General features: G+C 43.3%; 1 protein-coding gene across 3 annotated transcripts in view; it reads left to right on the top strand.

The window, feature by feature from the left end:
• The window catches only part of SCAPER (S-phase cyclin A associated protein in the ER), a 162814-nt gene that overhangs the window by 45769 nt on the left and 91804 nt on the right, over positions 1 to 25241 (top strand). For all 3 annotated transcript variants that reach the window (XM_071568602.1, XM_071568600.1, XM_071568601.1), the window contains exons 16-20: positions 5583 to 5738; positions 7882 to 8024; positions 12755 to 12836; positions 12947 to 13099; positions 14038 to 14145. In XM_071568602.1, the coding sequence (XP_071424703.1) occupies positions 5583 to 5738; positions 7882 to 8024; positions 12755 to 12836; positions 12947 to 13099; positions 14038 to 14145 (642 nt within the window). The remainder of the gene's footprint in view (positions 1 to 5582; positions 5739 to 7881; positions 8025 to 12754; positions 12837 to 12946; positions 13100 to 14037; positions 14146 to 25241) is intronic.

Below are 25241 nucleotides of genomic sequence, written 5' to 3'. Positions count from 1 at the left end.
ACCTCCACACCCGGTTGGATAACTGCGGCCAACCGGCATCTTCCATGCGGTCAAACAAAGACAAGGAGATTTCAAAGGCATACACCTGCCTGCAAAGGTGTGCTCAAACTAACACTCACATGTTGGAACATCAGAACCATGCTTGATACTGGGGATAGTGGACGTCCCGAGCGTTGTTCTGCTCTAATTGCTCACGAACTGTCACTGCTCAACATCGACATTGCTGCTGTCAGTGAAGTTCATCTTCATGAGGAAGGCAGGCTTAAAGAACATGGTGCCGGCTACACACTCTACTGGTCAGGCAATCCCAAAACCAAAAAACACCTTTCAGGAGTTGGCTTCATGATTAAAAACTCCATTGCCTCCAAACTTGAAAATCTGCCGACCGGTCACTCCGATCGCATTATGTCCTTACACCTCCTCTACACAACAAGCAACATGTTGTTCTTTTTAGCGTTTATGCCCCAACTCTCCAAGCTGACCCAGTGAGAAAAGAAAAATTCTACACCGACCTGCGCCACCTCACCCAAAATGTTCCTGCAGATGATAAAATCATAATCCTTGGTGACTTCAATGCCAGGGTAGGTAAGAATTCTGAAGCCTGGAAAGGAGTCCTGGGCAAGCATGGCATTGGAAACTGCAATGACAACAGATGCCTCCTGCTAGAGTTTTGTGCAGAACGGCAGCTCACCATCACTAACACTGTCTTTCAACAGAAAGACAGCCTGAAGACAACCTGGATGCATCCTCGATCCAAGCACTGGCACCTCATTGACTATATCTTAGTACAACAGAGAAATGTCAGTGATGTCCGTCATACTCGAGTGATGCCGAGTGCAGAATGTTAAACATTCACCGCCTTGTGCGCTGCAAACTTAACCGCCACCTCAAGCCCAAACCTAAGAGAGGCGGCATTCCAAGGAGGAGGCTCCAAGTCAGCAATCTTCAAACAGCCACAGTGAGAGACAGCTTCCAGGTAAACCTTCAAACTAGACTTAAGGATAATCCCATAGATCCCTCTCCTGAAGCACTTTGGCAACATATTAAAAGTTGCATCCTGCAGTCCTCTGAAGAGTCCCTAGGGTTCTCCTCCAAGAAAAACAAAGACTGGTTTGATGTAAACAATCAAGAGGTCCAGGAATTGTTGAAGAAGAAAACTGCTTACCAAGCACACCTTGCTCAGCCATCTTGCCATGTCAGAAAAGCTGCCTTTTGTCTTGCATGCAGTGAGCTCCAACAGAAACTTTGAGACATCCAGAACAAATGGTGGCTCAGCCCAGCAGAAAAGAAACAACTATGTGCAGATTTGGGTGACCAAAGAGGATTCTATGAGGCCCTGAAAGCAGTGTACGGACCCACACACCAGGTTCAAAGCCCCCTACTCAGTGCAGATGGTCAAATGCTTCTAACAGATAAAACCTCCATCCTGAACCGATGGTCTGAGCACTTTCAGACTCTCTTCAGTGCCAACCGTGTAGTCCAAGGCTCAGCAATTCAGCACATTACACAACAACCGGTGAAACATGAATTGGATGCAGCCCCTACTATGGGAGAGACACTTAAGGCCATACAACAGGTGAAAACTGGCAAGGCAGCTGGGGTTGATGGAATTCCACCTGAAATCTGGAAGAATGGAGGTCAAGCACTCCATGCCAAATTCCACGAGCTTGTTGTGCGTTGCTGGGAACAAGGGGAACTACCACCAGATCTCCGTGATGCAGTCATCATCACCCTGTACAAGAAGAAAGGAGAAAAATCAGACTGCTCAAATTACCCAGGTATTACTTTGCTCTCCATTGCTGGTAAAATCCTTGCAAGAATACTTCTGAGCAGATTAGTACCCACTATTGCAGAAGATCTTCTACCTGAAAGCCAGTGTGGTTTCAGAGCCAATAGGAGCACCACAGACGTGGTGTTTGTTCTCAGACAACTGCAAGAGAAGTGTAGGGAACAGAACAAAGGTCTCTATTTAGCCTTCGATGACCTCACCAAAGCTTTCAACACTGTGAGCAGAAAAGGCCTGTGGCAGATCTTGGAACGTTTAGGATGTCCCCCCAAATTCCTCAAAATGATCATCCTACTGCATGAGGATCAGCGTGGACAAGTCAGATATGGCGATGCACTCTCTGAGCCCTTTCCAATAACCAATGGTGTGAAACAAGGTTGTGTTCTTGCACCAACTCTATTCACAATCTTCTTCAGCAGGATGCTCCAAAGAGCCACAGCAGACCTCGATGAAGAAAACGGCATCTCCATCCGATATCGTACCGGTGGAAGCCTCTTCAGCCTAAGGTGACTGAAGGCCCACACCAAGACCCCGAATCACCTTGTCCGTGAGCTGCTTTTTGCTGACGGTGCCGCCCTCGTTGCTCACACAGCAGCAGCTCTGCAGCACTTCACATCCTGCTTTGCAGAGGCTGCTGAGCTTTTTGGGCTGGAAGTCAGCCTGAAGAAGACAGAAGTTCTCTACCAACCTGCACCTCAAGAAGGCTTCCATCATCCTCACATCACTATAGGCAATTCAGAGCTTAAGTCAGTCCAGCAGTTCACCTATCTGGGAAGTATCATTTCCTCAGACAATAAGATTGACAAAGAGACAGACAACAGGCTGGCAAAGGCACACAGAGCTTTGGAAAACTCCATAAAAGAGTCTGGTCCAATAAACACCCGAAGAAAAGTACAAAGATCAGTGTCTACAGAGCCATTGTACTGTCTACTCTTTTATATGGGTCTGAATCCTGGGTCATCTACCGCCACCACCTGCGGCTCCTCGAACGCTTCCATCAGCGCTGCCTCCGTTCAGTCCTAAACATCCACTGGTCTGATTACGTGACCAATGTGTCTGTTCCTGAACAGGCAGGGGTCAGCAGTATGGAGGCCATGCTGCTGAGAACGCAGCTGTGCTGGGCAGGGCACGTCTCCAGGATGGAGGATCACCCACCACCTCCCACAGATTGTGCTCTATGGTGAACTCGCCACCGGCTGCCACAAGAGAGGAGCCCCGAAGAGGAGACACAAGGACTCCCTGAAACAACACCTCAGCCTTGGCCATATTGCCTGCCCCAATGGTCCACTCTGGCCTCCAGTCGGGATTCATGGAGACACACCATTCATGATGCTGCTGCTTCCTTTGGGAACGCAGCACAGTCAGTCTGGAGGAGAAAAGACCCCGCAGACAGAACCGTTCCTTGCCAATGTCACCTAAAGAGACGTTCCCCTGTGCCTTTTGTGACCGGACCTGCCTATCCTGTATTGGTCTTTTTAGCCACCAGCAGCTTGCAGCAAGTGTGAGTAGTGCCCTTCCCAAATCTTTGTTCGTGAAGCCAAGCCATGATGATGATGATGATGATGATGACCTTGGTGTGCTCACAGGAGGTTGTGAAGGATGGTGCAGGTTAGATATGAACACATGAGAGCCATGAAGCAGGTAAATGCTGAAGTCTAAACAGACCATTTTTCTCTAGTGTGAATTTAAAATTAGTTAGCTGTTATTAGACATCATGGTGGGTTGGACTGGAAAAAAGGTTGGTTAAAGTAGAGAGCTGATAGTTGTCTTGCTGCTTTTCTTCCTCACAGAGTGCAGCAGCATTTTCAGTGATACCTAATCCTGGGAGAAGCAGAAGATCTGATTATCAAGTCTTTGCTTTCCAACATGTAGAAAGAGGAGGGGGGGAGTTTATTGCTCTTCTTTGTTAAACATCTGTGCTAGATCCAGCTTTCTGTGTCCTTAAGCAGTAGTTCTGGTTCTGTGTTTTGTACCACTGATGTTGTTGAGCAGCTGGAAATAGATCAAAACCTGCAGTTATGATAAAATAAGCATTTTGTTTAGTGCTTTTCTGACTTAATGCATAATTCCATAAAATGAGCACTTGATGAATGCCTTTAGGTTTGCCTCATTCATTTTACTGTGATAAACATTTTCATGGTTTAACTACAGTCAGCATCTAAGCACTGACACACCCACACACCTGTGGGATGTGGGAGGGAATCAGAAAGGTGAGAATCTCATGGGTTGGCATAGAAACACTTCAATAACTGAGGGGGGAAATCAATTCTAAGGAAAAGGAAAATAACAAGGAGAGATAAATAATACCCAAGAAAGACAAGTGATGCAAAAGAAAATGACCACCAGTCCCCAAGCAGTGACCCCTGCCAATATCCCCTGGTTTTGTGGCTGCATGTGATGTCCTGTGGTCTCAAATATCCCTTTGGGCAGTTGGCCTTGGCTCTGCAAGCCCTGCTGAGCAGGAACTGTAACAGCCCTGTGTTATCAGCACTGGTTCCTGCACAAATGCAAAACATAGTAACTACTGTGAAGAGAATTAACTCTATCCCAGCCAGCACAACATAAATGAAATATTTTAAAGACTGTTTTTCCTATCTCCTTGAAACTGAATATTTTCTTACATGATGTATCCCAGCTGTGACTGGTGCAGGTGTTCATCCGTATTTTTCAGGATAAGCACAACAAAACTGATTGAGCTTTTTTACTTAGTTGCTCTTTCTGTCTCTTGGATTAAAATGATTTCTAGACTACCTAATTCAGTCTAACATACCTTCATTATTCTTTCATTACACCGTGTGACTTCCATAATTATATTAACTAAATCACACTTGCCATAATTCCCCAGATAAACAGATGTCTCAAATATTGTGTGTGTTTAAATGTGTAAGATCTGCTGCCTCATGAGGCTCTTGTGTTGTGGAAATAAAGGTTAATTGGGCCAGAAGGCTTTAGAGAAATAGCTGATGAGTCGGATAACTGCGGACCATGGTAACTGTTGCTGCCCACCCCAGTTGGTTATCTGAATTCCCAGTGCTTGCTCGTTCACTGACCTGTAAAATCCATTCTGTAAATGGATTCTAGTCAGTAAACAAAGTTACAAATATTACCCTGCTACCCTTTACATGATCTGTTGTTGTCTGTTCATGAATGTTCTCTTTACTCATTTTTTCGTGTATACATTATAGTTCTTTTAAGCCAACCTTTTCTTCTTTTTTTGTTCTTGTGTTTTGCACTGTCCAGTGGTTGCAAAGGTAATATGTGTTCATAAAGTTGGTTACATGGATATGAATCATGACCATGAGCTTGTTTGTTTTTTTTCTCATTCATACCTTTTATAATTTCCCTTTCTTAATCAATAGGTACATGTATATTTGAAGTTAGATATCAGAAGACCTGTTGGATTCTCCTAGCACTTACTTATCCTACTGATTTAGCCATCTGGGTCTTAACATTCCATGTGTTATGAATAAGAGAATGGACTGATGAAGTCTTGTTGCTGAGAGGATTGGAAAGATTTTTCTTTATTTTACCCAAGTCTCTTGTTTTTCTGATACAATTCAATATCTCTTTTTATCTTCCATGGCCTATCTTGTTTAAAACAAACAAAAAACTCAAAAAACCCACATTAAAATACCTAAAGAGTTATTCTCAGCTTGATAGTTTTCCAACCCATTCTGGAGAAATGTTGCACCAGTTTAGTTGTCAAATGGATAATTAACGAATAGATGGAATTCCCTAAGAATGAAACCTTTCTCAACTTCTCATGTCTTTCCTTTTACTTTGTGATGATGTGCAGGTGAATGAAATTGCATTTATAAACACCTTGGAGGCCCAGAACAAGCGACACGATGTGTTGAATAAGCTCAAGGAGTACGAGCAGCGTTTGAATGAGCTGCAAGAGGAGCGGCAGCGAAGGCAGGAGGAGAAACAAGCTCGTGATGAAGCAGTGCAGGTACAGGTGTCTGTGGCTGCAGGGGACACTGATGTGTGTGCCTGTGTTTCACTGGGGCTCTGCAGTCCTTGCTGCTTTCCCTCTCACCTCCTTTGTTCTGCTTTAGATAAGCATATTCTAGAATGTTTCAGTGCTAACAGGGAGGAAGGTAGATCTTAATACCCCTGTAGCAGAGGCACCATAACTGGGGAGGTGACCCATGCCTGTCTTAAGCTTTTTTTTTCCCTACTCCTTGATTGACAAAATCCTTAAGTTTTGGTAATACTTAAAACTTTGAGAGAGGAAACAGTAAAATATTCCTTAGCATATGCTTGCTGTCATAATTACAGTACTTTTTACAGGATCAGGGAAAACCACAGTAGAAACATGTTTGTGTTCCTGGAGTTCTGGCTGGTTTTTGTTTGGGGTTTTTTTGTCTTAATGCAGCAGTTCAGTACTAGGTTTTCCCACTCTCACACATCCACTTTTTTGACACTGTTCTCTATATCAGAATCTAAACCAAACTTTCGTCTTATGCAGACTCCTCCTCCCTCTCTCTACATGGCCTCAGATCACCACAACTGCAGATCACCTCTGGATCCAGTTCCTGCCAGAGCTTAGTTCTTAGCCTTAGAAGCTGATCCTATCTCCTTGTTGAAAAATGGGGCATGTTACTGACTTCAGTGCTTCTGAGGCCATTTTTTGAGACAGAAGACACTCTAAAAGGGCAGGATAAAACTCTTCTTGATAGATTATTTAAAAGTTTCTGGATGTCCAAGGGTCAATTGCATTATCAGTAAAAAGTACCCTTTCAGATTGTTTATTAAAATCCCAATCCCAGTGATCCTGTTTTTTGTAGTTACCTACATTCCCTTTTTCCAGCACAAAGCTTTAACTGAATTCCTTTGTGTGGTTTTGGGTTTTTCTAATTCTGTCTTCTCTCTAACCTGCTTTTAGCCCTTTCCTGGGTTATGTAGGCATTGGGCTGTTCTTAGGTTGGCAGTTGAACAGGCACTGCAAACAGGATTTTAGTCCTAAATCCCACTTATGACCACACTGTTCTGTTTGTATCCTTTTTGCCAGACCAAGGATCAAGTTGATGCTTCCTGCTGTGTTTTTTCCATGCACACGTTGCTTGACAGTTGAGCAAAGCCTTGTATTTTGAGCCCTATATTTTGTTATTTCTGCATTACTTGTATCCTGTAGGATGTTTAAAATGTTTTCAAATAATCTTACTGATTAACTAGATTAATAAGCTTTTTATATTGCATAAACTTCTTCAGAATGAGCAAAATACGTGGTTCCATTAATGTGAAGATTAGTTCACACAGCTCTGCTTTCAGTGTGTGTTCAAGCTTCTGAACGTGCTCGTATTCACATATTACTCCTTTAGCTCATCAAAATGCAGTTCCTACTCCAGGGCAGTGCCGTGGTGTAAAGGAGAGCACTCTGGGCTCTGAATCCCAAGGTCCTGAGTTCGAGTCTCAGTGGGACCATCCCCAGGCAGTTAAATGCCACCCTGCCATCCCATCCCATCAGATCTCGGATACTCAGCAGGGTCAGCCCCAGTCAGTACCAAGTGCTGTGACAGTCCCAAGGACTTCACTGTCACTGTCCAAGCTCGCTCGGCTATGGCAGATGAACCTCAGGACTTAAACTGTGGGGCCAGTTCTGTGCATGCTGTGCCTCACCTAAAACATCCACTGCGCAGGCTGGAAGGGCACACCCATGTGGGGAGAGCCCTGCCCAAATCCAGGCTGGAAGGTCACACCCACATGGGGAGAGCCCTGCCCAAATCCAGGCTGGAAGGTCACACCCACGTGGGGAGAGCCCTGCCCAAATCCAGGCTGGAAGGTCACACCCACCTGGGGAGAGCCCTGCCCAAATCCAGGCTGGAAGGTCACACCCACCTGGGGAGAGCCCTGCCCAAATCCAGGCTGGAAGGTCACACCCACGTGGAGAGAGCCCTTCCCAAATCCAGGCTGGAAGGTCACACCCACCTGGGGAGAGCCCTGCCCAAATCTTCGTTCGCCAAGTCCGGCCATACATACATACATACTCCGTCATGGAAGACAAAATGCTCTAAGCAGATGTTACAATGCAGGTTTTTTAATTGTTGTTGATTTGTCCCTGAGAGAGGGGCTGGGCTGTGCTCTGTGTGCAGGAGCGCAAGCGGGCGCTGGAGGCCGAGCGGCAGGCGCGCGTGGAGGAGCTGCTGCTGCGCAGGAAGGAGCAGGAGGCGCGCATCGAGCAGCAACGGCAGGAGAAGGAGAAGGCACGGGAGGATGCAGCCAGGGAGAGGGCCAGGTAACACTGCAGTCCTTTCTGTGGGGCCCTGCCCTTCGCCCCTCTGCTCTCCAGCAAACTGCACCTTCTGCAGAACAGCAGCACTCTCCTGGCTTGGCTGCCTCGGGGGCTTAAAAGGTGGCATTAATGACTGTGGGGGTGACAGTGTGTTTGTGATCCTCTGATGTCTGAGGGAATTGATCCTGGGGAGTTCGGGGTGTATCTTTGAGAGAAAAGCAGTTTGGAGGGCACCCTTAAGGAGCAGAGAGCCACCTGTAGAATAGGGGATACCTTGTGGCCAGCAGAATGTTTCCATGTATGCTTGGTGACCTAACTAGCCAATTGTGTGATGGCATGTTGAATACAAGAGGAGATAAAAGGTGAAGCTGTAACTAAAAATAAAGTTCTGAGCTCTCTGTTCAAGCCTTCTGATGCTGCTGTGCCCGATGCTCTTCTGACCATCATTAACTCACCCCCCTATACCCCTACAAATGACTGTTCTTGAGTGGTTTGAAAGGAGAAATCAGATGAGTCATCATAAATTCTGGAATAGATTTTTGTGATCCTTAGATACATGCACAATGTAAGATGCAAGGCTGTATTTTAGTATGATCATCTGAGTTTTATTGCTGGCAAGACCTTTTAGTATTTTGCCTTAGTTTTCAAAGAAAACAAGATCAATGTTCCCATGTTGCCCATTTCCTCCACTCTCCAGTAACTTTTGTACTTAGTGGCATCAATTTGATGTCACTGTTTTGTAGAGACCAGAGATCACATTTGTGAAGCACAAAGCTGGGCAATCAGGCTTCATTAATTCTGCTGCCTGTTAACTGCTTGGTTTATGGTTTTGCCCATAATCAAAAGTTCATAAAGGGAATGTTGCATGGGCTCTTCTTTATCTTTCTTCTGTGCCAGAGATGGAGAGAGTGAACACTGGATGTGAGTGAGGTTTACTTTCAAGTCTGATGGAGAGAAACCACTTTCTGTTTGTTTAATTTGCCAAATTCTGTTTGTATTGACCTCCCTGTTTTCCCACAGTTCTCCTTCTACAAGCATTCCATAAAACCTAGATAGAAGTTACATTTTTTTCTGTGATGGGTGTTACTAATAGTTCTTCATACATTTTTGTTGCCACCAAGAGAGTATTTTTTTCTCCAAGGAAAATCTTCAGAAAGGTGCTGATCCCCTTCCATCTTCTGAAGTTGTGAATAACATCATAGAGAGATTCAGCTTTCCATTAGATGTGCAATGAATTCTGGGTAGGATCTACAGCCTTTCCCAGGACTTCATGAACCTTTCCTCAGTGTATTGAGCCAAAGTCACAATGAGATACAGTGAGTTGGAATGAATCCCTCAGTATCTTATTCACAGGCACTCAAGGGAGATGAGGACTAACAGGGAGAATTTGGTTGCACTTTTTTGGGAAAGTAGACACTGCATGTGTAAGGCTTGTGCATCTTTCTGGAGTTTGAGGAAACCCTCACAGTAAGCAAATATGAGATAATTGTCCCCTGGCCATCTTTATCTTCTAAGGTCTTCTACAGTTAGAACTTGTCTAACAGCTCCAACCACATAATTCTTCACTCTTTTGTTGCACCCCATTTATTTCCTTATGATGTGTGAGAAACAGCAGTTTCCATTTCCCTTCTGTTAGTATTGTGTGTCAGCAAATTTGCTCTGTATTTGCTGCTTTAACACTCACTTTTCAAACACTTTGTTCTTGATATTGCAGTTCCGTGCTTGCGTTTGTTTTTCTTTGCCAGATGCTGATTACACAGGACAGATTTTGCTCTTTTTTTAAATTTTTTTTTCCTTTGATAATTTTGGGAAGGGGTGGGGATCAATGTGAGTGTGGTGTCCTACAATCCGTTTTGTCAGAATGTCCTCAGAGCCATTACATGTCCTTAATAACAGTTCTGAGGTTTCTCTAACACAGAGAATTAGAGGAGGATTCAGTGTCCTGCTTTGGAAGTTCAGGGAGGGATGAGCTTGACAGGAAGTTGGCTGTAGTGTCCCTTCCATCCTGGATTTCTGCATGTTTTGGTGGAGCCTTGGGGTATCATTTGGTCTTCTGCTGTGTTTTTTTTCATGCTGCTTGGATTTAACTTGTATCCTGAAGATTTAATACTTGCTGGAATGAGTAATTTTGCTGTATCTTCCTAAAGTTTCTTCAGTATAAGCTTTACCATGTGCATCTGGTGGTGATTAAAGCATCTGTATGAAAGGAATAGTATACTTAAAACTGACTTTAAAAGCCCCTCTGCCCTCATGGTACATCAACTTGTTTCCAGTGAGGTTTTAGTTGTAATTTCAAAGTATTTGTATTCTAGGGAGTTGAAATCCATAATATGAAAAGTTTTGTTCTTGTCAATAGAAATCATAAAACGACATGATGTACCCAAACCATGTAAAAAATGCTTTCAGAAAGGCTTGTGCAGGAGTAATGTTGATGCTTTATGAATGGAAACTTCAAAATTTTGTTTCAAGTGCTATTAACCCAAAGTATGCAGTGATATTAATTTATTGTAATTTGTACCATTAAACAAATACTTAAAACTGCAAACTGAAAAAAATAGCTAAAATAAGCTTTGGGTTTGGGTCATGTGTTAGTTGTGTTTTGTTTCCACTCCTGGTGTGAGTCAGGAGTTCTTTAAAACCAAAACAAAGACTGTAGTTCAGTTTTCCTTCATATACCTCGGGGAGATGGCACATGAACTACCTAATGCTGCCCATCCATCATCTCCTCCTCATCCCCCCCGGCCCGTGGCAACTGGAAGAGTTCAATTATGCTTTGTGAAAGAACAGTTGTTCAGTGTTTATCATTTGACTTTCTTCCTCCCCCATCTTCCTTCCTATCAGCTTTTATATTTCTGTGGCTTTATCTGAGCCCTCTACTGTTACAGAAATAATTTTGGGTTTTCTGTCAGATATATATTTAAAAAACAGAAATCCACATATAACAAAACCCACTGTGGTTTGGGTAATACTCCTTATGTGAGATTTTCTAGTTTTGTCACTCAAGCTGCTTGAATTTTAGAATGCCATTTCAGAGGATGGCTGATGGCTTTGAATGAGTTCTTCATAGCTCAGTTTGACTCAAAGCTTTTGTTACATCTTTTGGCCCTTCAGAGCTGCCAGACTTATAGGAGAGGTGTTTCTCTCCTATCCCTTTTCTTCTTACATGAACAGCATGAGTAGCTGACCTCCTTCCTTTTTAAGATTTAATACCTGCCTTGGCTTCCTGATCACTAGGAAGCTGTTCTTGATGAACCTGCAGGTTTCTGATTAATTCTGTATTATTATAGTAACAGATCAAGTTACACCTCCTGTTCTTTCCTCAGACAGGCAAGAGCCCTGAATCTCTTCAACAGGTGATGCTTGGGGCATTTACAGGCTCTTGTGGCATCCACATGCACGAGGTCTGGGATGGGGATGGGAGGAGTAGTTGCTCAAAATGAAGAGGACAGCTGAAATTTGAGACGTGATTCAGTTTTGGGAAGAGGGATGTAGAGCAGACAGGTTCAGTGAGCAAAGCAGGTCCTGACTGCAGTTATATGGAGAAGGTGACAGATAAATGACAGATCATGGAATCACAGAATCATAGAATTGCTGTGTTGGAAAAGACTTCTGAGATCATCAAGTCCAACCCTTGGGCCAACTCCAGCCCCTTTACCAGATCATGGCACTCAGTGCCACGGCCAAGCTCAGTTTAAAAACCTCCAGGGATGGGGAATCCACCCCCTCTCTGGGCAGCCCATTCCAATGCCTGAGCACTCTCTCTGGAAAGAATTTTTTCTGATCTCCAACTTCAATTTCCCCTGGCAGAGCTTGAGCCCATCGTGCCCCCTTGTCCTATTGCTGAGTGCCTGGGAGAAGAGACCAACCCCCACCTGGCCAGAACTTCCCTTCAGGCAGTTCCAGACAGTGCTGAGGTCACCTCTGAGCCTCCTCTTCTCCAGGCTGAACACCCCCAGCTCCCTCAGCCTCTCCCCACAGCACTTGTGCTCCAGTCCCTTCTCCAGCCTCGTTGCTCTTCTCTGGCCCCACTCCAGCCCCTCAATCTCTTGCCTCAACTGAGGGGCCCAGAACTGAACACAACACTCAAGGTGTGGCCTCCCCAAGGCAGAGTCCAGGGGAAGGGTCACTGCCCTGGGCCTGCTGGCCACGCTAGTTTGGATCCAGGCCAGGATCCTGTTGCCTCCTCTCTTGCTGTCCCTTAGTATCTTGAACATTTAGAATTGCAGTACTCCAGAACATCAGTTTATCACTCAGCTGTACCATTTGATGTTGGTCAGAGTTTTATCTGTAAGTTTCTATATTCAAGCTTCACTAATCAAACATTTTTGTAAAACAAGATACCCTCAATGCTGTAAAATTTTTTTGTAATTTGCCATTCCACTCCTCCCCTTTGGTTCACTGACTGCAGCCACTGGCTGAAGAATGCAAATGGTGACAGGGTCTCACATTCATCACTGTTTTGTAACATCATGTTGACTGTCATTGCTCTGTTTTGGACTCAAGTGTGATTCAGAAAATGCTACAAAGGTTCAGGTGTCTCTGTTAAATAGTTCAAATGAAAACTTCTGTATTCTCTGTTAACTGAGTTGCTTTTTATTGTTTTTCTTTTCTACTGAACCATCTTCAGCTTGGTTTTTGGTGGTTCTTGTTCTCCATTTCAAACAGAAACCATCAGTATTGTTCATGCTTTACATTATTGCAAGTTCTGCCCATACTTCTTGTCTTTTGGTCAGAGATCGAGAAGAGAGGTTGGCAGCTCTTACTGCAGCTCAGCAAGAAGCCATGGAAGAACTACAGAAGAAGATTCAGCTGAAGGTATGAAAGGATACACTAGCTGAAAAATGCATCAACTTTTCTTTGCATAGTTTAATTCCACTGTAATTCAATGTGTTTTTAATTTGTTGCTTTGATTATTTTCCATTCAGCATGATGAAAGTATTAGAAGGCACATGGAACAAATTGAACAAAGGAAAGAGAAAGCAGCTGAATTAAGTAGTGGGAGACATGCTAATACTGATTATGCACCAAAGCTCACACCGTATGAACGGAAGAAACAGTGCTCACTGTGCAGTGTGATGGTGAGTTGGACAGAGGGGACACTGCTGGAAGTGCAGGCCCAGCCCAAGCCATGGACATACAAGTTGTGCTTCACTCACAGATGAGAGTGTGGCACATTTACTTGTCCCTGCTCTGCTCTTGTAAAGTGCACCTTATTCTGGATTCTTCCAGTTATAAATCTATAAAGGTGGGTTAGGGAGGATTTGAAAGAACTGTAGAGTTGTGGGTAGAATGGAGAGTGTGGACAGTGAGTGATACAGAGAAACCACATCAAGCCTAAGAAGTTCTTGATTTGAGTTTGGTTCAGTGCTTAAAAGGGTTGGAAGGGAAAACTAGTGTTTGCTTTGTCTCCTCTTTTCCTTTGTTATGTTATTTTTTGTTCTCTGTTGGCAGCCAGGTACATGGCCTGGCAGATTTCCAACCTCAGCAGGTGTCTCAGCTAACCCTCCTCTGTACCCAGGAGTGGTGCAGAGGAGAAGCCAGGCAGGCTCTGAGCAGGAAGATGGGAGATGATCTCTTGTTGATAACTGGTTTCACTGACTTGCAGAGACTGTACCTTATTGCCTTATGTGCTACTGAGCACCATGGCCTTTAGTTACTGAGTTGGGCAGGATTGCCTGGGGTCGCTGGGGCAGTGCTGGGGCAGAGCTCGGCTCAGCAGCCTGGATGGAGCCCTGGACCTTCACTGCTCCTGCACCTCACAGACAGCCCAGTATAGGGAGTTCTATTGAAGTGAAGCCAAGATTTTTTAATCTATTACTGCACTGCTGGCTAGAAGATCATTCTGTAATTTAGTCCTAAGTCCTGCATAAAAGATGTTTATGTAAATTAAGTTGAGGACTAAAGTCATGTGCTTGAATTTCTGAACATATTCCTGACAAATTGGCATATTTTTTGTTTATATTTTAAATTCTGTTATTTATGGATTATGGAATAACTTAAGTCATTGTCATCACAGATTTCATCAGAAGTGTATCTTTTTAGCCACATTAAAGGGAGAAAACACCAACAGGCTGTGAGAGAAAACAGTAGTATACAAGGCCGAGAGCTCTCAGATGAAGAAGTGGTAAGTTTTGGAATATTTTTTTTATCACTTCTAGTTTTAAATGCCATTCAGCTGAGTAGCCTATGAAAGTCTTGAAAACTCTTATAAAGGAATTTAACAAGACACTTGTTAGCATGAGAATCATAGCAGACTAATAACAAAAATAAATGAAAGAAGCAGTGCATTCCAATACTTCAGTCAATTGCCATTTGAAGTAGATTCTCTATAAAATGTGACAAATTTCTATTAATCAAAGGCATTTCTCATCTCACTTTATTCATTTTTTATCATAAAAATCGGATATGTTGCAGGTGTTAGCATCCTGTATTTTTTCTGTGTTCCTTCTTGTTGCTTAAAGTACCTTAGTCCTTTTTTAGCTTATCAGATGTGATGTCCTCTGCATCAAGGTCCATAATGCTGAATATTGTAGTGCTAAATTACTTTAAAATGTAAGAGTGGAAATGCTTTTCAAGTATTAACATTGCTACAAAGAGCAATAGTTAGTTTTTCAGTAGCTTCTTTAGAGGAGTTGGCCCTTAGGGTGATGTTTAGGAAGCACTGAGGATGTTTCTTACTAAATAAGAGACTATCCTGTTTTGTAGCAAACACATCTGCATAGTTGTCTGATACAGTTTTAATTTGCTGCTGCCTGAATTGAACTACAGTACTAAGGCAAGGCCTTTCCTACGAGGATTTGAGTTTTGCCACATCCAGTAGGAATTGTGGCTGCCTGTGTGTTACACCTGTCAGGTGTCAGGAGGAGATACTGAGCAGGCCAGTTCTTCAGTGCTGGTTCAGATTTAACTTAGGTGTGTTTGAAAATCTCTTTCCAGCCAAGCTGATTCTGATGACAGTGAAAGAACTTAAAAAGTTAATTGAAGATATACAGTAATGTGGAGGAATAAATGTTTGCTGAGCTGCACCTTGCCACCCCTTCCCAGTTGTATTAAAAATACATAAACTTTTTTTAGCTTCTTTTTATCTCTTGGCATTGTGTGATTTTGGATTTGGTTTCTGGGTGCCAGATTTACCCAACTGGCTATGTGGGAGGAGGCTCACACTGCCCCTGTTTGCCTGGAAATAGGAGCTGGGAGGCCCCAGTGTGGGCACTGTCGTGTTCTTGGATCTCTGGCTTGGCTGGTGTCTGTGTGGTGGCTGAGCTGTGGCTGTTGCTGGGCTCAGGTGAACCTGGAGGAGAACCAGGAACTGGATTGTCTTTGGATGGAGCATCATGTGCTGTTCAGTGTCTGCTGTGAGAGCTGAACAGTTCCAGTTCCCCAGGCACGGCTCCCGTGGCAGCCCTGCCTCACACCCAGCTGGTGAAACACGAGTTCCACTAGAGGGCACAGAGATCCTGGGTTTGTGCTGTCCAGCATCATCTGCTTCATCTGGGGTTGCTCAGCAAAAAAATGCCATGTGAGCTTAAGGCCAACTTTAAGGTTAAATGTGTGTATTTCTTGGATAATACTTAGTGCAGGAGAGAAAGGAGAGAGCAGGTTTAACTGAATGACCAGTTTGAGGGTTTTGATAGCAGATTTTAATGTCCTTAATCCAGGGGGTGCATAGTGTTTGGCATATTGACAACATATAGATGCTTCCATTGTTAAATATTTTATCTGTTATGTGTAGCTATATTTAATTACTCTGAGGATGAAGTTCTGAACTATATTATTGTAATCTGAAATTCCCTTGGCCTGAGGCCCTCTCTGCATTTCATTACTTAATATTTTTTCCAAAGAGCAGTAGTAAGATACACATGTTAGAGATATGGTCAGTGTAAAGTAGGAAAGCAGTTTTATTTATTGGAGCAATCTGCTTTGTGTACCTCTTCATTCAGCATGCACAGCTAATGCCACCTCCACAACCAAGGCCTTCAGTAACTTCTCGAGTTTTGAAATAATTGATAAAAAAATCCTGAGTATTACATGGCAGTTAAGCCATTTTCCAGGGAAGCTTTACAATGCTCCTGGTTACCTGCTTATTGCTGTTTCCAATTTCTTAGACAGTGAAGGTAACTCTAGTGAGAACATACTTGTACTACTTAAAGTTATTACTTGTCATCTGTGATGTCTTTAGATTATATATGTCTTGTCTGTGACCCTTCTTCTTTGACATAAAAGGTTTTATTTATGTCACCTTTGACCTAATAAAATTCCACCTTTAACCTTATGCACTTGACACCCCAGATAACTTACTCTTGATCTTTGACTCATTTTGTGTTCAGCCTGTTCAGTATAATAGGGAGCTGCATAGACAGAAAGCTTTTTTAAAATTCTAATCTGAGCATAGAATTTCTTCATTGTTACTTCAGAAATCACAGGACTTGAGAGGTTTTTATTTTGTCTGTACTGGTATCTCAGAAGGTAAGATTAAGGTGTCTCCTTTGGAAGCTGATTTAAGTCAACGATTGTATAATTTCTCTTCACATAGTAAGGATTTTTGTTGGTTGATCTGACTGTAAGCAAAAAGTTAAAAACTGTACTAAGTGGTCATTGATGCTGATTTTTCCAGGCCAGGTGGATGCTGGGATTTGATCTTGCCAGGTATAAAAAGACACTTGGAACATTCTATGTGTTTTCCCTCTGCTCAGCATCTGTGAGTTCTGTGATTTTGCAGACGTTTTCAGAGGTGGAAGCAGCTGCCTGCAGGAGCAGTGGCCATTGTCTGCCATGAGGTGTGTGCTGTGTTCAACTGCAGCCCCCTGTGCAGGAGCTGGCAGGGCTGTGCTCGGGCTGTGCTTGGGGCTCTCACAAACAAAGCAGTTGGATATGAATGAAGGTGCTAAAAATGGAAAAGCACCAAGTTCTTTCAGAGATTGTGTGACAGCTTTGTTTCACCTCAGCCTTTTGGGTTCCCTTCATTGGGGGATTTATTGGTCTCCAGCTGAAACAGATGTAGAGTTCTCTGACAGCAAAAACCTATTGATTTTGAAACAAGGTTATCGTGTGAAAGCAAATTAAGTTCTATTCACATTTTTTACTTCCTTCGTAACTTTGCTTTTGTCTGGCCTTTTTCAGATACATTAATTCACATAGTTGGTAAAACTCAGCATGCTAAAAGCCATCTTTCCTTCACTATATTTCTGAAGCTTTCAGTGCTGTCAGTGTCTCACATCATTTCACCATGATCTGTGTGCAGTAACAACGTTCTGTCTGTATTATTTCTCTCTGCTTAAGTGCCTGGCTTCTTCCTTCAAACTCAGCTTTGCCTTCTTTTTACTTTGCCATTTTCTGTGCTATTGATTTCCCATCCCCTCTCACAATATCCATATTGCTTTCAGTTCAGCAAAAGATGTAAACAGTGTAAGCAATTTGCTTTCATTGACTTCACTGGAATCAATTAGTATGTTTGTAGTCCTGACTAATTGCTTTGCTGAATTAAAGCCTGTGTGACACAAAGACCTCACTGAGAAGGTGCCTGTGAAAGCCACAGGACACCTGGTGATTTCATTAGGCTGAGGAAGCTCTGCAAGGACCTTGTAGATGTTTGCTCCCACTTGTAGCTCCTATTGATTCAGTTTTGTGCCCCTGCTTTGCCTTTGTCTCTGCCTTTCTTGCCTCTCCCAGCTTGCTTTGAGAGACACCCCCAACACCAGTAACCCTGTGGCCTGCTGGCTTTGAACCACTGTCCCAGCTTTGTCTGTATTGCCTGGCATTTAAATGCCATGGTTTAAAGGTACTTTGGAGTATAAATCATGTCATTCCGTGTGGTCCATGAATGTTTCTAATAAGTGAAAAGTACTTCTAAAAACCAGATGAAATAGATAACTTGGCAGGGTTTGCTTAATTTAGATAAGGTGCATGCTACAATTTTATGTATTTTAAAGCAGGATGGAAGAGTATTAATGAACCTTTGTTTGCATATGTGAAAAATGTGCTTTTTTATCAGGGAAGAAAACTGACTTTTGTCATTATATAAATGAAACAAAGAACTTCTAAGAGGTATATTTAGATCAAATGAAAACATAATCCCATGATGGAGTAAAGAGGTGGTTGTTGTCTGAAGACTGACAGCTCTAAAATGTGAGGATTTATATAAAGACATGGTTGGCTGAGCCCACCCACGGTCCTTGGGAAAATCCAGCTGGCCAGAGCCTCCAGCTCCCTCTGGAGTGTCAGCTGCCTGGTTGGCACAGCCCTGCCAGGGCACAGGGGGGGCCTGCAGTGTGAGCCTCTGCTGGCACAGCCCTGCCAGGGCACAGGGGGGGCCTGCAGTGTGAGCCTCTGCTGGCACAGCCCTGCCAGGGCACAGGGGGGGCCTGCAGTGTGAGCCTCTGCTGGCACAGCCCTGCCAGGGCACAGGGGGATCTGCAGTCCTGGCTGTGCTGGCACATCCCTTGGGCCGGGTACTGTCCCACAGGCTGGGTGGACTGTGCTGTGCCAGCCCAGGGCATGTGCTGTGCCAGCCAGGTGGGGGTGGCAGCCAGCACAGCACAGGCAGAGCTGATGTTCACAGCACTTGGAATTCCTAAAGCTTTTTCAGGGCCAGGAGCTGTTTTTCTGGAGAAATCAAGCTGTTTTCTCAAAGTTGTGTTCTGTTTCTGTTATTGCCTGCAGAGGAAATTACTGATGGAAAGAGGTGTGGAAATAGTTTCATATCTTATCTTTGCTGGTTTTCTTCTGTATTAACATGGAGCTTGTGTAGAGACATGATGATACCTGGAGTTTGCTATTTTTTTTATTTTGCTATGTTTTCATTACCAATTAAATATAACTATTGTTTTACTGCTTCAGCCTTAGCAGTATTGAAAAGAATGCTTTTGTTTTCATTTCTGAATCAGAGTGTTTTCAAGTTGTTCTATTTAAATGAATAATAGTGTTCTCTGAACACCTTTTGTAACCTGTCTAAAGTATATGGTTAAGCAAAATGGAAAATAAGAATAGTAAAGATGATCAGATTTTTCATTTCTTCTAATAGAGGAGTTTGGGGTATTCATACCTGTGGGTATGTGGTCTTTTTAAAATTATTTACACACATTTAGGCAGTTAAATGCCTCCCTGACATCCGATCCTGCCAGATCTCGGAAGCTCAGCAGGGTCAGCCCCGGATTAGTACTTGGATGGGAGACCTCCTGGGCAATGCCGGGGGCTGCAGGTTCTAGTCCTGAGGACTTCACTGGCACTGTCCAAGCTCGCTCGGCCGTGGCAGATGAACCTCAGGAGTTAAACGGTGGGGCCAGTTCTGTGCACGCTGAGCCTCACCTGAAATCCACTGCGCAGGCTGGAAGGGCACGTGGGGACAGCCCTGCCCAAAGCTTGGTTGGCGAAGCTGAGCCACACACACACACATTTAATAGTTCTCCTTTTTATTCTGGAACGTTCATGTGTGTGTTACATGTCTGCTTATATTCATAGAGTCACTGAATGGTTTGGGATGGAAGGGACCTTAAATGTCATCTTGTTCCAAGCCCCAGTGATGGGCAGTGACACTTTCCAATACACCAGGTTGCTCCAAGCCCCATCCAGCCTGGCCTTGAACAGTCCCAAGGAAAGGGCAACCTCAGCTCTGGGCCTGTGTGCCCAGTTTGCAGCCTTGGTATTGCCCTGGGGGGGTCTCTGCCCTTCATCTCCTCTGCCATTTGCCTACCCTGTTATGGCAGCACAGGGAGGTGACCCTGACTCGGCTCTGGTGGCTCAGAATGGTATGGTGGTGCATGTAGTTTGGTCATATGTAGAATAATATTCCCATGTCTTTGATTCCCAGACTTACAGAATATAGACTTCATTGTAAATTCATTTTTTTTCCTGGCATCTGATTATAGTTCCCCAACAGTAGCCCATTTTTCTTCTCTGTGGCTCAGTGGAAGCAATCTGTAAATCACTGCAAAGAAGGACTCCTCCATCCCAGTAAAGCCTCGGCTTCTGGTGGAGTTGGCTTTGCTCAATGGTTTTTTCCTGAGGAAGGAAGGATTATTTTTCAGAGCAGGGTTGTGTGTTGCTAGAGGAGTGGAATTAGGCCAAGCATCTGTGGTCCATTTTTTGTTTATGGCTGTTTCATCTCTGTTGGATACCTGTGGTCCTTTCAGCCCAGGAGCTCTGACCATGTCGTTCTGCTGTGCATACTTCTGTCCAACGAGAAGCTGTCATGAACAATCAAGTCATTATGAAGTCTAATCCATGGTGCAGCTTGCAGAAGGTCTCTCAGTGCTCCATACATCAATTCTAGTTTTTTGTACTTTGTGTAGCAGTAGCTTCTTACCTTTAATTTACTATAAAGTGTTGTTTTTCTTGGCAAAAATGTACGTGATTAATTGTTTATTGGCTGTGCCTTTAATTGTGATAGATCATTGCCAGCAGCTGCACTCTTGCTCTTTTTGGCTTGGATATTCACAGGCAGTAAGAAAAACTGCAGCTGGCAGGGCCCACTGCCCTCTGCTGTCCCCGTTCCTCTGCCCTTGCAGCCAGAGGAGAATGGCAGTGCCTCCCTCCCAGCTCCCTCCTCGACTGCAGGGATGCTCTCCATGCCCAGAATTCTTCTGCTCACAGCAGAAACACCTTTACTTTGCCTCCTGTTCCATTGTGGAGTGGCAAGTGGGAAAGGGATTGATATTAAAAATTTGAAGACATATCTGAACCCACTATTAAGAATATTATTGGCTGTTTATCTTAATGGCAGACTGTTGTGTCACTGAATTTGTGGACAAGCAAAGGAACTGAAAGTGCAGTCAGTACTGGCAGTTACAACAGTACATTGTTTGAACATGCTGACAAGCAGAATTAGTCCCTCATGGAAAAAAATTAATTCAAGATGTGAAGGAGATAGTATTTGAATATTCATTACTTGATAACCTGTTTCTTCATATATGTAGCAACTGTAATAACTCTTATTAATGGTAACCTTTCCTTATTCTGAATCTTCATTATTTTAGAGTGGATCATCACCTATGGTCTAATAACAGTATTTGATCTCTTTATGATTAAGAATTAATGATCATTTGTGTTTCAAGCTGTCATTGTTTAAAATCAAAATGTGCTTTTGATAGAGCTCATAGTCTGCTTCAGCATCTGCTTTTCATATTAAATATTGTCCTAGGGTATGAGGGGAAAATAAAATACTGAGGAGTTTTGTTGAAACATGTAGCAAAATCATGAACAAAAACTCCTGTGGTAACGTGATTTAAAATTGAGCCTTAAAAACCCCTTCAAAATTTGGCAAATATATCCCATAAGTGATTACATACACAAGTAGGAAACCATTATTCCTGACATTGGTAATAAATACTGAACATTTTTTGATTTTTTCCTGCAGTTACAGGGTATTGTTTACTTGGTAACAGGTAGAAATGTAGAACCAAAAGACAGAGTAGGCTTCAGAATAGTTACCTGTTGATTTGTTAGAATATGTTCCTTATACACCTTACCTTTATGGAAAATACTCAGGGTTTTATTTTTATTAAAATGGTAAATGAATGACAGCCTTCATTATGTGATATAAGCCACTACAAGTATTTCTTTATAGTCTTCCTCATGTTTATATTTTAATGCTGATATGATGAGAGGGCAAGTAACAGCAAGTGTTTGGAAGTTTTGAAGATGAAATTCAGATCAATAGCTGGAGTCAGATGTTTTTCAAGTTACTTTGGTCTTCAGAACTGAGTTAGAAAACTTACAAGAGTGCCTTTTCTTTCAGAACTTGGGGATTCAATGTTGGAAAGAATACAAAAACAATAAGAATAACCAGTCTTACAGTATTCTGGCACTGCTGCTTCAGTTCTGGCCAGAATCCAGAAATATAGAGGGGAATGAAAATGAAAAAATAACAGAGGATAAAAAACCTATAAACTCTTCAGATTCAAGAAGGTCATTTTGGCTCTTTTTTGGGGGGTTGAAAGCTCAATAGCTGGGAAGGTTTTCCACTTATAAATGATTTGGTTAGTTTATAACTAATGGCACCACAGTTAACTGAGCCCTGGGTCACTCTTTGTGTGGGACAGACTGACTTGGGACAGTCAGACCTTCCCCTGCCTGGAGCTGGGCAGAGGATTTCACTGCAGAGGTGCTGTGTGTGAGCACAGGGCCCTGCAGAGCTTGGGGAAGGCACCACAAATACCTGGTAACTGCTGGTCCTGCCACTCCTCCAAGCACGGGCTGGGCTTTCAGAGCCCCCTGCCCTGGCTGGGCTTTCAGAGCCCCCTGCCCTGGCTGGGCTTTCAGAGCCCCCTGCCCTGGCTGGGCTGTCAGAGCCCCCTGCCCTGGCTGGGCTGTCAGAGCCCCCTGCCCTGGCTGGGCTTTCAGAGCCCCCTGCCCTGGCTGGGCTGTCAGAGCCCCCTGCCCTGGCTGGGCTGTCAGAGCCCCCTGCCCTGGCTGGGCTGTCAGAGCCCCCTGCCCTGGCTGGGCTTTCAGAGCCTCCTGCCCTGGCTGCTTTATTAGAGCCTCCTGCACAGCCAGAGGGGGTTTTTCTGGCTCAGGTTTTGCAATCTTGTACTGCCCATGCAGGGCTTGCCCCAGACAGGAATTCATCAAAAGGCAACTCTTACTTAAAAAGAAAGGAGCGGGAAATAAGTATTTGTGTTACACTTGCTCCTAATTTTAGACTGAGGAGTTTCGTTGGGAGGATTCTGTTGGGCACACTTCACAATTTAATAACATTACTGTGAATATTTGCTGAGTAGGGAAATGGTGGCTTATATGTAATTCAGACAGCCAAGAAGTGTCACAGTCAAAGAGACAGGGTAGGAACATCGTTTTGCAGTTGTGTTCTGCTTTGATAAATACTTACATATCCAAGTTTCATCTGCAAGGACAGACACACAGATGCTGTTGCTGGAACCAAGACATTAAATGGGGGGAGAGCTGTTGAAAATTATTGATCCTGTCAATAGGGATTGTATAAAGAGGATGTCAGTTTTAGGAAATTTCTTCTCCTGGTGTTGTGTTTTATGTAGATTACTGAGGTTCAGAATCCAGTGTGTGGTACAGTTTTTCTTCTCCATGCAGGTGTAGACCCTACTCAGCTCTATAGCATTGCAGTATTTTGTAGTGTTTACTACACTGTTCATGGAAAACTTTGCAATTTTGTTTATTGTGGAGGCTGAAAAATTTGCTGTATTTCAGAGGATATTGATTATAATACTGTTATCCTTGTGATGTAAACATGTCATGTAAGAAAAAGGGGTGTAATTCAGAGTAGAGAGAAAATGTGGTTATAAGAAGTGCTTAGTCAACTAAAATTATCAGCGTCAAGATGTGGAGTGAACAGGGTAGATTTTCTATTTGAGGCAGTTGAATGGGACTAGGCAATAACCAGCAAGGATGTGACTTCAGGGGTGACCTTATTAGTTTTAGCTTTAATTGGTTTGGCAACTCAGTTTCTCATGTAGTTCGTAGATGAGGCCCATCTGTTGCACATGGAAAGTTTCAGGATTCTCAATGACTAAAACTCAGACCAGTTGAGGATGGAGGGAGAAAGGAGGAAAAGCAAAGACATTTTTTGTAAAGAATCTGATTTCTCTCTGCTTTGTGATGGCTGCAGTTTTACTTGTGCATTTAATGTTAGTCTTTATTGCCTTGCTTGTAAAGGAAGTACTGAAACTTTTACAGAAAATTTGTCAGTTGTTTTACGAATTACTTCAGTGTTATATAAAAATTATAAAGGTTATATGGCTTTGCCAAATAACAACAGGTGTCTGTACAGAATGCCATCAAATACCACATGGCATATATTTACTGTATTATTATGCTCCATAACTTTTTCAGCTACAGCCTGAGTGTCTCCCTCTAGGAAACAGGTGTAGTGTACCTTGGGATTTTGAGATGTAATCCTTAGTTTTGAAAAATGCATGTAAGTAACACTGGAGAGAAACAGCAGGAGTGTTTCTGCTGTAATGGGTCCCTGAGCCATTACCATGAGAGCACACAGAGTGACACTGCAGGGGATCAGGGAGGTGTGTCAGAACTCCCTCCGTGTTTCCGTATTTTGCAGCTGCACATCCCAGCACAGACAGTGGCTGCTCTTGGTGGCACAGATTCTGCCACCTTTGTCAAAGCTGAGACCTTCTCTTGGGACATCCCTGATCTCAGCTGTGCAGCTTGGAGGATGAGTACCAAGTATGTGGCAGAAATCTGATACATAATGACCACCAGAGCTGGTTCTGCTTTAATCCCGAGACAGACAGTGTTCTGTTAGGACAAATCCAGCAAAATTTGTGTAATATACATAAGCCTTTAAAACAGCTTTGGAGAAGTTGTGCAGCTACAGTTGATGGGGCTGGAACTGCAACTGCACTGAACATTTTTAGTAGCTGTGAATACAGATCTCAATGGCAGAAGTGTTCATTAAAAAAGAGCCCCTTCTTAATAATGCTTGGCATTTGTAACTGTTTAAACTCTCCAAAGATCTGGTGGTTTACTATTACCTGGGAATTTGGGTCCAGAATGTGCTCAGCATAGCACGGGTTCAGGCCAATGATGACCCTTCACATTGTCATGAAGACAAACCCAGAATGCTTTTAGGGAGAGGGCAGATGAATTTAGTTTCAGAAATTCTTGCAACATGTAGCGTTTGCTTATATAAAAATAATAATTAAAAAAAGTGAGAGGCTTTCTGGAAGAAGTGACTGGATTACCCATTTATTCTGCATTACCTGTATTAGAAATACACACACCCTCTCCCTGAGACTGAGGAGTTTCATTATTGCTTAAATGAAAGGATGATCCAGGTTTGCCTTGAAAACACTGCACTGGCCTCACTCCTTTTGTGCTCTTTTGGTTGTTTCATTTGTGGTGTGTTAACCTGTCCAACTAATGGCCGGGCAGGTAAAATTACTCATTAATTTACTTATTTAAAGGATGGGACATCCTGTACTTCAGTGTGACTCAGTGGATTTTAAAACAGTAATTTTTTTCAGGTAACTGGTAGGACCTTAATAAAACATGGGAGGAAATATTTTCCCCCTCTCTGAGGGGTGATGCAGCAGCAGCTCTGCTCAGGAGCCACTTGTCACCCAATCCCAAGCTGTTAGTTATTCTTGTTTCACACCTGAGTGGTGCTGAGCTGCCCATGGGACAGTCCCACACTTTGATCTGTACCTTCAAAACCTGATTGTTTTTGTGGCACAAGGTATTATTACTCTGGTCTGACTTTAATGAGCTGTGTGTATGAAGGCTGCTAATAATGCA

Source organism: Pithys albifrons, chromosome 13 (assembly GCF_047495875.1).
Source record: "Pithys albifrons albifrons isolate INPA30051 chromosome 13, PitAlb_v1, whole genome shotgun sequence".
Lineage (NCBI taxonomy): Eukaryota > Metazoa > Chordata > Aves > Passeriformes > Thamnophilidae > Pithys > Pithys albifrons.
Note: the sequence above shows the minus strand (reverse complement) of the source record. Positions and strands in the feature narration are given on the sequence as shown.